General features: G+C 39.3%; 1 protein-coding gene and 1 pseudogene across 2 annotated transcripts in view; one reads left to right on the top strand and one right to left on the bottom strand.

The window, feature by feature from the left end:
- SENP1 (SUMO specific peptidase 1) overlaps positions 1-14,123 on the top strand; it is a 57,628-nt gene that overhangs the window by 38,138 nt on the left and 5,367 nt on the right. Inside the window, exons 10-14 of one of the 2 annotated variants that reach the window (XR_008793009.1) lie at positions 415-499; positions 707-862; positions 1,716-1,847; positions 12,763-12,966; positions 13,869-13,952. Coding sequence is in view for 1 of the 2 variants with exons in the window: in XM_056117802.1 (XP_055973777.1) it covers positions 415-499; positions 707-862; positions 1,716-1,847; positions 12,763-12,966; positions 13,869-13,948 (657 nt within the window). In the remaining variant the exon portion in view is untranslated. The remainder of the gene's footprint in view (positions 1-414; positions 500-706; positions 863-1,715; positions 1,848-12,762; positions 12,967-13,868; positions 13,953-14,123) is intronic. The other variant, XM_056117802.1, reaches the window with a different exon arrangement.
- Positions 2,622-2,750, bottom strand: LOC130027266 (uncharacterized; annotated as a pseudogene).

Genomic DNA, 14,123 nt, shown 5'->3' with positions numbered 1-14,123 from the left:
TGTAACATTTTCTCCTGTGTGATTTAGCCTCATTTTCTTTGCTTTCTAAAGTGAAACACCACTATGTTCATAATCTTAGAAGCATACTTAAAAAAGAATACACATTTACAAATTTCCAGTCATCTGTTCACTTTTAGCAACAAATTCAGTTGCTAAGTATAGTAGAATAATTTCAATAATACATTATTTTAGTCTGTCAAAATGTGTAGCAATAAGTTGGTGTGAAAATATTGAGGGTTTTATATTTGACTTTCTATGTGGGTTCATTGTGCATCATTTATTGTACTTAATGCTAAGATAACATTCTTTCAGTTCAGTCAGCTTAACCAATGGCTGAACAAAAAGCAGCACTCCTACATTATTAAAATTTTTTTTAAAATGGCAATCTATATTTGTGTTCATTTCAATTTCTAGAACTAGTGTATATGATTCTCGAGCACGGGAAAGATTGCGCCAGATTGAAGAGCAAAAAGCATTGGCATTACAGCTTCAAAACCAGGTAAGACAAATTGGGGTAAGCTCATCCACTTGGGAATAGCTCATCAAAGTTGGAACTGTTTTGAAAGGTAACATTGATTTGTTATCAAAATTGTTGTGTTTGTAAGATCGTGTGGTATGTTCTTGTTCTTTCCAACCAGAACCAGTCGGTTTGTATGTAAGACACAAGATTTATTTATCCCACTCATTCTAAAGTTCTGCTTTTCAGAGACTGCAAGAACAAGAATGTTCAATACATGATTCCGTAGAACTGCATCTTCGTGTACCTCTTGAAAAGGAGATTCCTGTCACAGTCCCTCAAGAAACAGAAAAAAAAGGTTATAGATTAAATGATAGTGAAGATGAATTTCCTGAAATTACAGAGGTAAATTACATTTTATAAATTCCACACTAGCAATTGTTGGGCTTAAAAAGATGAGCTATATTTCAGACGTAAAAGCAATAGAAAAACGATAACTGAAATTGTTTTGCATACTTTCGTCATTTGAATCACATTTCAGCCTTGGTCATATTTATTTTGGCTTTATTTTTAAAGAATTGCTGAATATTGAGAAAAGTATTATGGGTGATTTCAGTAAAAAGCATTTGTGTTTTATCTTATATGCTTTTATTAAAATGCATGTTTATAGAAAGTTAACATTAAATAGTAAGTGGTTCTTGTTTTTTTTCAGTAATAAAAAAATATATCATAGATGGATATATTTTCCAACCTGGAAAATATATGAGAGAATATACATTTTTAAATGATGCGTTCCTTAATTATGGCCTTAGAAATTTTTTCATATAACTTGTGAGTTTATATATTTGTTAAGAATTTTGCCAGATTCCTTATTATTCATTAAAAATAAAACAAAAACCAGGAAATTGTTTTTAAAAGACACTACCTTTGTTCTTTAGAAAAGACTAGTTTATGAAATCATCTGGACCAGAGATAAAAAATTAAATTGGATATTGCATGGACTTAGAAAATTTGATAATGGAAAGCTATTTTAGACTTGAGAAATACTATGAAACAAGGGGCTGGAAGAAAGAGAAATAAGACGATCAGATAGAATGAAATAATGAAGCAGTCCACAGATAGAACTAGAGTCCAAAATTAGGCAACGAAGACGGTTAACTGTTGATAAATAAACATAAAGATTGTGTGAGTTTTGATGAGAAGCATGGTGTGTCTCAAGCAGTGAATGCTGTATTTCTAACACCTTCTGGTTCTCTAGGAAATGGAGAAGGAGATAAAGAATGTATTTCGAAATGGGAATCAGGATGAAGTTCTGAGTGAAGCGTTTCGCTTGACCATTACGCGGAAAGATATCCAAACTCTCAACCATCTGAATTGGCTCAATGATGAGGTAATCGTTTATGATACCCATTTTCATGTTCAAATAACAAGTGAACATTAAGAGGAAACTAAGCCAAGGTATTATTTGGCTTATGTTTATTCATTTTGTGGGAGTTGGTCACATTCGGTGGTGCTCAGGGCTTATTCCCTGCTCTGGGGCTCAGACACCATGAGTGTTGGTCAGGGATCGAACAGATCGGCTGCGTGCAGGGAAGCGCCTTAACTCCTCATACTGTTTCTCTCGCCCCCAGGTTTGCATTCATAAGTTGTGGTGCTTAGAAGACCTGCATCAAAATCAGTTCTGAAAGGTCTCTTTACTCTGCTGAGTAAGTGTGAGGCAGTGTGTGATGAGCATATTAGACAGATATCTTGGGCAGCCTATATGCATCTTTTAAGTCTGAAGACTGCTGAATTTGCCTTTGTATGGATTGAGAACTTGGAGACTGAGGGAGTGAACATTTACTCAATTGGTCTTCTCGCTTTCTTTAAGACATCCACTTCATAGATGACATTTTCTGGGCATATTTAATAGCTGAGTATAATGCTTCATGGAGGAATAATTCAGCATTCCTACATAGGATTCCAAATCTGCTTTCCTTTCTGTCTCTACTAGCTCTAGATCACCTAGATTATGAGAAATAGATTTTCTAAACTCGCACACATTTATTCACTACTTTTTAAAAGCACATACTGAGGTTTTACTATTAACTATTTTATGGCACTTCTGATGATCTTAATTAGATTAATCACTATAATCTGATCTGTCCTATTTCTAAACCTCTAGAAACATTTTATTTCAAATATATATATAAATTTTTTTTCATTTTTTAATCTTTGCTTGTAATACCATATAGGATTTCAGGTCTATGACTTGATACTACACTTGATCTTAGCCAAAAGGCCGAGAAGCGACTTGATACCACTATATATACACACATATATGTGTATGTATATATGTGTGTGTGTGTGCATATATAATATATATATAGATATATATATGCACACATATATTATGCTTCACTGTATCGACCAACAAAGTTACAGCATATCCCCAAGGAGGTCCAGTCCTGCTGCATCTCCTCCGCTTTCTCTTCGGTTACAGCATGGTTTTCAGTAAGTCTAGGAATTAGTTTTGTTGTCTTTTGCTAGTTCATTTGCTTTAGTTATTTATATTTCATGTGTAAGTGAAACCATACAGTCATTGTCTTTCACTTTGTTATTTATTTCACTTAGTATAATCACCTCACGATGATACTAATATTAATTTAGTTCTTTTTTCCCAAGAGGCACAATTTCACTTTTTTTAATGACAGCAGTACACTATTGATTATATAACTCACACTTTTTCATCAAGTCTTTTTTTTTTTGGCTTTTTGGGTCATACCCGGCGATGCACAGGGGTTACTCCTGGTTTATGCACTCAGGAATCACTCCTGGAGGTGCTCAGGGGGCCATATGGGATGCTGGGAATCGAACCTGGGTCGGCCGCATGCAAGGCAAACGCACTACCTTCTGTGCAATATCTCCAGCCCCTCAAGTCATCTTTTGGTGGACTTTTAGTTTGATTCAGTGTTGTGGATGGAGTGATAGTACAGCAGTAGGGTGTTTGCCTTGCATACGACCGCCCACGGCTGACCCGGGTTCGATTCCTCCGCCCCTTTCAGAGAGCCCGGCAAGCTGCCGAGAGTATCTTGCCCACACGGCAAAGCCTAGCAAGCTCCCGGTGATGTATTCATTATGCCAAACACAGTAACAAACAAGTCTCAAAATAGAGAAGTTTACTGGGCCCCTGAGCAAATCAGTGAACAGGAGGACAGTGCTACAGTGTTGTGGCTATTGTAATGTTACTCTCAATATAGGAATGTAAATAACTTTCTGAATAAGGATCTTGGAGTGTTATTGCAAGATCTAAGGTATTTTTTTATCTTCTTAAAACATCTCCATACCTTTGCTGCCCAAATTTGCCACCAGTGGTGTGTCAGAGTTCCTTTTTCCCTACGTTCTTGCCCGGTCTTTTTTGGGCAGGTGTTGACCCCGGCCAGTGGTTCTCAGGAACCCAGGGTTACTCTGAGCAATATATTTGGGACCTTATGATTCAGGGTTCAGGCATGGAAGTGCTCGGGGAGCTGGGTGGTGCCAGAGATTTAACTTGCGGCCTCACATTGCAATGCTGTGTGCAGCCATCACGTTTGTTTTGGTAAGGGCTGTTCTCACTGATGTGAGGTGACTTATTGTTGTGGTTTGGTTTTGTTTTTTCATTTATCTTTCATTTTTTAAAATCACTCCCTAAGTGATATAGAGCATATTTTTCATATGTCTGTGGGCCATTTGTCTTATTTTGAAGAAATGTATTTTCACATCAGAAGGGCATTTCAATAACAGAAGAAAAGAACTAAGTTACATAGTTTTTTCTAAGTACCTGTCTTCTTTTTTAGGGCCAATGGGAGCATCTTTTTCCTAATAATTTAGGGTGACTCTGATTATCAGCATTTTTATATACTTAGGCTACAAACCACTACATCCTCTAGATCCCTGTATTCTCTTTTGTATGCTTAAGACCTTGAAAAATAACAGTGTTTAAACAGTATTTACCTCACATTAAGTAGTATTCAGAATTGTCTTAGGTGTTCTAGTCTAATCTACCGGTCCTTGGAGGTAGATACTGTAATTTGATTTCGTTATTGTTCCTTTCACAATGGGACCACACCCAGCAGTGTTCAAGGGACTTACTCCCAAATTGCTGCTCTTGAATCATTCCCGATCCAGTTAAGGGGACAATGCTGGGCATGGAACCCGGGTTTCCTGCATGCAGAGCATGTGCTCCAGACCATTGATCACTGTAGATGGTACGGTTTATAGTACCTCTCTGGCCGTAGACAGTCTAGTTTTACCGTCTCCATTTATAGTCAAAGAAGTGAAGCATAGAAAGGAATAAGAAACTTTCAAGGTTGATTCGTGGTTAAGAAGTAACAGTTAGGATTCAGACTCAAACATTGGGTGTTAGCTGTTATATCATACTGCCTGAAAATCTTGTTTGCTATTTATTTTTGCTTGATTTTGTTTTGGGGCCACACTGTGGTGCTCAGGACTTACTCCTGACTCTGCTCTCAGGGATCATTTCTGGCAGGGCTTGGGGAACCATATGATACTGGGGATCAAACCTGGGTCATGCATGCAAGGCAAGCACTCTACCCACTGTACTATGGCTCCAGCCTGAGAATATTGGATTCTGTTTTAGGATTAGATGTGTAGAATTTGAATGTCGTATGTCATGCCCAACATGTTGACTTTCACCAGGACTAGCTAGACTATCCTAGCCTGATTCTCTTTGCCACTAATAAATTTATAAACTGAGTTTCAATAGCTCACCACTTCCTGAATAATATTTGACCAATCAAAAAAGGTAGGATTTGCTACTTTCTTCATTGAGGGAAAATGACCCTTGCTTCATTCAGCCTAGAAAAATGGATCACGAATTGGATCAAGTAACAGACCAAAAAACAAAATGAATATTTAAAGTATTCACTAACTTGTAAAAATTTTTTAGTTTTTTTTTCTTTTTTTAAAATTTTGGTAATACCTGGTGCCCAAAATCCTTTGAACCTGGGTCACTGTGTGCAAGGCAAGCACCTTATCTGCTGTGCTGTTTCTGCAACCCTGAAAAAAATTATTTCGGAGATATGTGGGGTTTTTTGCCATATTCTGCTTCCTTCTGCTAAATGGTCTTGTGTTCTCTATAGAGATTGGAGGCCTGTTTGTGGTAATTCATGGAAAACCTTCCAGGGGGCAGCAGTGAGCAGGAAACGAGCTGCATTCTTGCTCCTGTGCGGGTTACCTTACAGAGACTATATTCATCAGTACATATTTTCCATTCCCTGGGCCCATCAGGGGCTGCGTTTTTAACAGCTAAGTTAATGGAAATTTCAGTTTTTAAAAGAGTCTGGGAAGGAAAGATTCCTTGTCTAGTTTATAACAGCTACTCATGACATTTGTAGGAAGCATGTATCCTCTAAGTTCAGAATAATGTTAACCTTGGAAGCAGGTTCAAACTAACAACGATTTTTTAGAGCCACCATTTAAAAAATACCAGACTTCTTAGACTTTCTAAGTTACTGCCTTCGAGAAGCTAATTTTCTAATGGTGAGTTAGTAGCTAATCTCTTACTTACTTATACTCATTTAAAATACTTAATTCTGTTTCTCATTTTAGAATTCTCAGTATTCTTTTGCAAGTAGCATGTTCCCTCTTTGCTCCTATTCTTTTTCTCGAAGAGATATTTTCATTGATAACCGTTTCTTTTATCTCAAATGTCAGTTTACAGATGCATTAAAAATTTCAAAAAAAATTTTAAGAATCTCCTCAAAGTGGGTCACTGATTCATGAATCTTACCATTTTATAGATGAGGAATATAAGATTATAAAAGTTGAACATCTAAGATTTAGTTTATAAGGAATATTAGATACAGAAAATCATAATATTTAGCATATACATAAAGCCATAGGCTATCCTTTTTCTGGCTTCTTTCCCAAAGTAGGCCACGGTAACTGTTCACAAAATAGGTTTCGTGAAAGGAATTGTATGTGTAGGTGAGTAGTTCAATTATATGTAAATTGAGCATTGATACTTTCTGTCCTCTGTGAGAAAATCAAACTTAAAAGCAACATGTAAACTGGTTTCTTTGTGGAAAAAAAAATTATAAGGAAGTTAACCCAACATCATGGACATTGTACATACGAATTTTTGTACTATAGTGATTAGTTGTTAGAAATGTCTAAGCAAGAGAAGAGGAAAATTTAGAGGAGGAATTCCAGTTCCAATGACCATACTGCCCAACAACTGTCACTGTCCTCCCGTTGTTCATCGATTTGCTCGAGCAGGCCCAGTAACGTCTCTATCGTGAGACTTGTTGTTACTGTGTTTGGCATATCGAATATGCCACGGGGAGCTTGCCAGGCTTTGCCATGTGATCTCGGTAGCTTGCCGGGCTCTCAGAGAGGGGCAGAGGAATTGAACTCGAGTCGGCCATGTTGGCTGCATGCAAGGCAAATGCCCCACCGCTGTGCTATCACTCCAGCCCAAAGGAGGAATTGTGAAAGTAAATTGAAAGCTATAATTATGAAACAGTCGCTAATATATGGGGGTGTGGTGGCATTTTTGATGTGCTATGCCCCTCCTGACTCTGCTCATGGGTCACTCTTTAACACCTTTGTCATCTCTAGGCAATATTTTTAAATGACAGTACTAGGAATAACTTAATTTTGTTTATTTTTGTTCTGGGGCCACACCCAGCACTTCCCAGGGCTTACTCCTGGCTCTGTGCTCAGGGGTCACTCTTGGCAGGCTTAGGGGACCAAATGGAGTGCTGAGGATCAAACCCAGGTAAGCCATGTGCAAGGCGAGTGCCCTACCCTTCTGTACTATTGCTCCAGCCCAAACATAATTTTAGAGAGTGGGTTCGAAATCTGAATGTTAGATACTAAGTTGTGGAGTCTGACTTCCTAATAGGATAAATGGATGAGGTTTATCCTTTAACTTATTTAGAAAACTAAACAAAATGTGGAGTCACTTTTTTAAAAATTTTAGGCAGCATTTCTGTTTTTCCTCTAGGATCTTAACATACCTTTACTACTAATTTAAACGGGTGTCTTGAGAACAAAATCAAAGCAAGCAGACATTTTGGGGATCTGGTTCTGCTTTGCAAATCTATGTTATTTATCGCCAGTTGTTTCCAAAATGAAAACTCTCGGTCCTTGGAATACCGCATTTCTAACTTCACTGATAGGGGAAAGGTCATGGCAAGGACCTGGGCAAAAGTCTCACAACCAAGATGGGGAGCAAAGAGCAAGCAGGAGGGGGCTGGAGCGATCGCACAGCGGGGAGGGTGTTTGCCTCGCACGCGACTGACCCGGGTTCGATTCCCAGCATCCCATATGGTCCCCTGAGCACCGCCAGGAGTCATTCCTGAGTGCGGAGCCAGGAGTGACCCCTGTGCATTGCTGGGTGTGACCCAAAAAGCAAAAAAAAGAAAAAAGAGTATGCAGGAGAAATGAAGTTAGAAACTACACGGTAACTCACTGGCGACACAGCCAGGCAGTTTTATCGCCTATTTTGTATGTCTAGTGTTGCAGAAATGTCTTTCAAGCTATTCCACATTCAATAAAATAAGCTAGTATTTTTACATAACCGATACTGTAGAAGAAAAAAAAACTTTGTAAGGGATATACTAAAGTCATCAAAAATATTTTTTTTAATTTTTGTGTTTGGTTTGAGGGGGCCACACTGGCTGTTGTCGGGGATTACTCCTTGCTGTGCACTCATGGATCACACCTGACGGACTCGTGAGACCACTTGGAGTGCAGGGGATTGAATCCAGGTCAGCAAGGCAGGCGCCCTACCCACTACTACTCTGATCCCGAAAGTCATCAGATTTTTAGTACAGAATCAGGGTCGGGAATCAGCACATCCCTCTTTGTCTAGCATTTTAATACTCAAAATAGAAATCTTCAGTGGAAATGGGAAATTGATAATGCTCAGAATTTAAAAACCGATTTTGAGGCAAGAGTTAAATCCAAGTAGTGCCCAATAAAGAGGAAAATAATTTGTAAACAGTTAAGTCTGATTAGACAAACTGAGCACAGGAAAGAGGTTTTCCATGGGTAATAAAGATTGATCACATAAAAGGGGAAAAATAGACAAATTAGATAAATTAATGATCTATCTATGCACTGATCACTGTGACTTTCACAACGGAATAAAACAACAGAAATGGATTTTTTTTTTCCTTTTTGGGTCACACCCAGCAATGCTCAGGGATTACTCGTCACTTTGCACTCAGGAATTACTCCTGGCAGTGCTCAGGGGACCATAGGGGATGCCGGGTATCGAACCCGGGTCAGCCGTGTGCAAGGCAAACGCCCTACCCGCTGTGCTCTCACTCTGGACCCCAGAAATGGATTTTTTAAAAATATTTTCAATAATTTACCTCTTTAAAATGTTTAATAGAACTACTCCTGGTAAATAAGAGATTTGAGTCACATGGAGAATAGTAATTACAGTCGTCATGACACCATGAAATTGTCTGGTTTTTGCTAAGTATCAGTAATGATTTGTTAATTAGCAAATGATAAAAAATCCTAGGTTCATGTCCACAGTGAAAAATGAGCTTATTTCTTGCTTCTCTATTAGGTTAAATCTTTGCATGAATGGCTTTCTGACTTATAGTATTCAAGTTCTAACATTTAGTTCGTCTTTGGGGCTTTATGACGAACAAGAATAGATTTAATTTAAAAATCAGGATGGGGAAGGCTAGGTGAAAATTTAGAGATAAAATAGGCAAGATGACATTTCCTCCTTGAAAGTTGATTTGGTTTCTTCTCAGGAATGCCCTCATATTTTGAGTGCTCTAGAAAAAAAAATGTTTTTCTTGGTAAGCCAGGTAGGAGGCATGTAATTAGGAATTAAAATTAGGAAAGATTTCAAAACTTCACACTAGTAGGGAAATATTTTGCTTCCAAATGCATTAGAAAACAGTAGTTTATTTTACTAGCAAGACAAAAGATACAAATGGCAACAAGTCATCGATATTGTGGTAACATACAATAAAAAGGAAAAAGATGAGTCCTTAGTTTGAAGCATTCTAGATTTTTCTTTTGAAAAGAAACTTTTCATTTTTAGCTTCAGCTGGCAGCTCTTGAAATAAAATCACAAAGGATCAAGATACTGTAAACAACCACTCTAACCCCAAATAGGATTGCATAGACAAGTAGGCGCTCGTGGCATGGCAGAGGCCGTAACAGCAGCAGGAAGGATGGGCCCCAAGAGCTAAGAAACCAGTAGAGTCAAGTAAAGCCCACAGCGAGTTGCAAGTGGAAGAGGACGAGGCCCCAGATGCTGAAGTCTTGGCGAGATAAACGGGAGGGATAGGGCTGTCTGCTACTTTTAGCTTCTCGTTTCAAGGAGAATCCGTCAGTGCTGTGTAGAGCACATGCTCTACAGGTGGACAGCTTGGATCCTGTCCCCAGCTGGAAAACAAAGCAAAATAAGAAAGTTCAAGATCCTCGGGAACTGAGGCTTACGTGGACCACCGGGGGGAGGGGGACCTGCGTCGTGAAACGCAAACAGGTGCGCTGACCACCGCTGCTTCTCTGCCATCTTGAGATGGCGATGATCCCTTCTCTCGTTTCTTCACTTTCAGTCCTCCTCTATAAGATAACCTTAGAGTTCTTTTTGCTCTTGTTTTCTTGGTATGATTATGTCTTGGATGGATTGTAACAACTTACCTCTTCAGGGCATAATTTAAAAAAAATCAGAGAAACTTTGACTTCTGATTCAGGTTTCACATGTTCAGCTTTGGGCCATGGAAACGTGGGGGACGTTGGGACCACCAAACTCCCTCCTCCTGGGACCTGGGAAAATGAAAAAGAATCTCTGATCAATAAGCTGACTTTGGAGAAGGCCATTTCCTTCTCAAGAGAAGAAACATCGTTTGGAGGCAGAACTGGAGAGATTCTCGAAGGACACTAACTGCTTGTTAGATTTTTCTCCTCTTCAGCTAGGATAGTCTGTAACTTCAGAGTTGTTCTCATAAAATAATAAAATTAAAAGCCAAGTAAGACTGGAAATCCAGCTAACATTCACTTGTTTTCTGGAAACCCTCTTTATTTAATGACTTCATTGGTCTTGGGGCTAAATCTAGCACTGCTAAGAGGTCACTTTTGGTGGCGATTGGAGGGTGATGCCTTCCAGAATTCAACCCAGACCCCTTCTACATGCAGAAGCATTGTGCTCAGCCTATTGAGCTATCTCTCTGGCTCTGGAAATGTGTGAAAATTGGTCACCTGCACGTACCATGATACTTATATCATCCTCTTTTATTTATGATACCTCTCTGATAATGGGTACTGGGGGTGGTATCTCTCCATGGTTTTCATATGCTTGGCCGTCCTTACCTCCCATCTCACTGGGAGTTCTTATTGCCTGTTCCAGTAAATAATTTGTGTGTCTTGTGGAAGATTTGGCTTATTAACATGATGGTCTGTAGTCTTCCTGCCACTTACCCCCCTAGAATGAAGGATTGAGCTTCATAACATTGCCAGTATTTTGGGATGGGTAAAATGCCAGCAAAATCAGTCCCATCTTGATTTTCTCTTACTCGTAAACATAGATTCTCAATCAAGAAATCTGCTGAGCAGAATTCCCTGTACTCCTGACCGCCTACATAAGCCTTCTTTAGCAAAGTATTTTTCAATGGGGGACCAAGTCCCCATGGGGCCCCCAGGATATTTCAAAGAGGCTACAGGTGAAAAGCATGTAAATAGGGGCCCATGACATAAGACTAGGGAGAAAACGGAGTCCTCTGTGAGGGGCTGGAACTGGGAGAAGGCAGCACAGAAGGAAACAAGTTCTGAAGAAGTTAAGGACAGAGGCTGAAAGACACTGCCTTTCCCTTCATGTGGAATTAGAGTGACTACTTAGATTTCAGAAATCTATTACCCTAACTGGGTCTTGAATCATCATCATTAGTAACTGAGTTCCAGTAAATTTGGAGTATCATATAGAATTATCTACAGCAGAAGATCTTCAGGTCTGCTGGGCTATTGCTCAGTTTTCAAATGCAGGTAAACTAGCATTTTCCTTCAGTTCTAGCCTCCTCACCCCACACCCACACTCCCAGAGCTCTTTCTCATGGCTCGTGGTTTCCCTGCAGCTGCCTGGGCATCCTCATCTGTAGACCCTTTCTCTCGTCTAGACCCGGCTCAGTGTATCCCTGGCAGTGTTCCCTCCTGCCTACCCTGCATGTAGTCGACTACTGTTAGGCAGTAGCTCACTGCTCTGGCATCCTAGTGTGTAAATATTTGCCAAAGGATGGCGGTATTTTCCCATTCCCCAAAAAGCATTCTGAAAAATGTCCCTGTTTTCTTAGTCATATGTCCAAGCTTTGAATCAGTTAGCCCATTCATTCCTTGCAGTTAACAGACACTGGCCTGGTCTCAGCTAGCAACATAAAGTTAGTGTGTAGTAGTTTCTAGCACAAAATTTTCTAGCTTTAGTACCAAGGATTCCTGGATCTGAAGAAACCATAGATGACATTGTTGCCATTAGAGAACACATAGTCTCTTTAATAGGAAAAGATCGGATATACCTCATACCACATTTTAATTTCTTTTATTCATGCTTGATGTTGAAGGCATGTATAGAATCAACAAAAATAAGAAAGATAAACGTATAGGGGGAAACTTTACTCTCAATGTTTCTGATTTTCAGACCTCATGTTTGTAGGCTTTTGTTTAAAAAACAAAAATCCAGTGATAGTACAGCAGGTACTGTGTTTGCCTTGCATGCGGCCGGCCCTAGTGCAGTCCCTGGCATTCCATATGGTACCCTGAGCACTGCTAGGTGTGGCCAAAAATGATTTGTATCTGCCTCTATAAACGTAACATTTGCAGATCTATCGTTGTCTAGAGCTTCCTTTCTAGTGTTTATTCTGTGATTCAGTCCTCCTTCGTTCACCTCTGCATTATGGCTGAAAAACTACCAGTCTTTAGCCGTAGCGCAGTTTCCTAGTTAGTGCAAAACCAGGTGGCCCAAATACGAGGTTCGAAATTAATCTTAGCTTCATTAACTGTTGACTTTTTTTTCCCTTCTGGTTCGTGAGGCCTGCCTGGCAGTGCTCCAGCATCATTCCTGGTTACTCAGGAGACCGTACGTATCGCTGGGAATCGAAGCACAGACACACACAAAGCAAGCGCTTTACAGGCTGTGCGGTCTCTTAGCCCCCTCGTCAGAATTTCATGGAAGGCCATGAAGCTGTTGGGCGTTGAAGTCCTGCATTGATCAGGAAACATGTCGTGTGCAGTGCAGCAGTTGCTGCCTTCTACACAACTCTTTTGAAAGCCATTCTAATCTGTGTGATTTCTTCCTACAGATCATCAATTTCTACATGAATATGCTGATGGAGCGAAGCAAAGAGAAGGGATTGCCAAGTGTGCATGCATTTAACACCTTTTTTTTCACTAAGTTAAAAACGGCTGGTTATCAAGCAGTGAAACGTTGGACAAAGAAAGTAGATGTCTTTTCTGTTGATATTCTTTTAGTCCCTATTCATTTGGGAGTGCACTGGTGTCTTGCTGTGAGTACCTCTTGACTTTTTGATAAAACTTAAGTCATTATAGTTAGAAAACACACAGAGTAGTGAGCAGTAGTTCTTCTGGACTGTATTACTGAGAGAAAGAGTAGTATTTAGTTAGCTAAAATTTGGATAATCAATGAACCCTCTGTTAAGAGTGGGAGATGCTTTGAAGAAAGCTGTGGAATTTCCTTTTCTAGAAATATTTGAAAGGGTTTTTATAAATCTCAGCCTACTCAAGGCAAAACGAGGAGAAAAACTTCCTGATGCTGCTGCCAGCTCGTATTCTGTGACTATTATTTCCTGCCCAATCATGACTTGCCTTGCATGTTTGGAATTCTAATATTTTTTCTGACTCGGAGAACAAAAATATATCAATGTAATAATAAAAATGATTTCACTCAGAAGTAACTATTTTGAGCCAAATTAAAAAGAATAAAAGCCAGAGACTGGCATACAGCTTGTGAGGCACTTGCCTTGCACACAGCCAAGCTGGGTTGGATTCCTAGTACCCCATGTATTCCCCCAAACTCCATCAAGAATGATCACTGAGTACCACTGAGTGTGTCCCAAAAACTGGGGGTGGGGGAGCACGTGGGGAGGAGCCTAAATCCAAAAGGAGGTTCTCCTGGTAAAGAAACCAGAATATTCTGTCTTTCTGAAACTATGTTGATAGGAACCAGTGTCTAGGGTCTAATAACTAGTGACCGGATCACTAGTCTCCAGCACAGTTTTATGTAGCAAATAATTCCTTCTTGCAGATTAAACTGGTATGATGCAAGTTATCGATCAAATTTATCCTGATGTCATAGGAAATTTGGCAAATAGTTCCAAGTGCTTGGGAAGGATAAAGCTTCTCTGAAAAAAGTTTTCTTGTTATAAATACAGATATTTTTGGTTTCCAGGTTGTGGACTTTAGAAAAAAGAATATTACCTATTATGATTCCATGGGTGGAATAAACAGTGAGGCCTGCAGGATCCTCTTGTAAGTAAGGAATTCAGGAAAAAAGAGCTTGGTGTTGTGTGCATATTATGGGTTCCTAGCTTTTGAACTTGATCCTTTTAATGCCTTCAATGAAATGATAAAGGAAATAATCTATGTTAAGTAAAAATGAATAGTTTACATCTGAGTAAGGTTTAGCAACTATTTAGTATCAAAA

This window comes from Sorex fumeus, unplaced genomic scaffold, assembly GCF_029834395.1.
Source record: "Sorex fumeus unplaced genomic scaffold, SorFum_2.1 ptg000036l, whole genome shotgun sequence".
Lineage (NCBI taxonomy): Eukaryota > Metazoa > Chordata > Mammalia > Eulipotyphla > Soricidae > Sorex > Sorex fumeus.
This window is presented reverse-complemented; position numbering and strand designations above follow the sequence as displayed.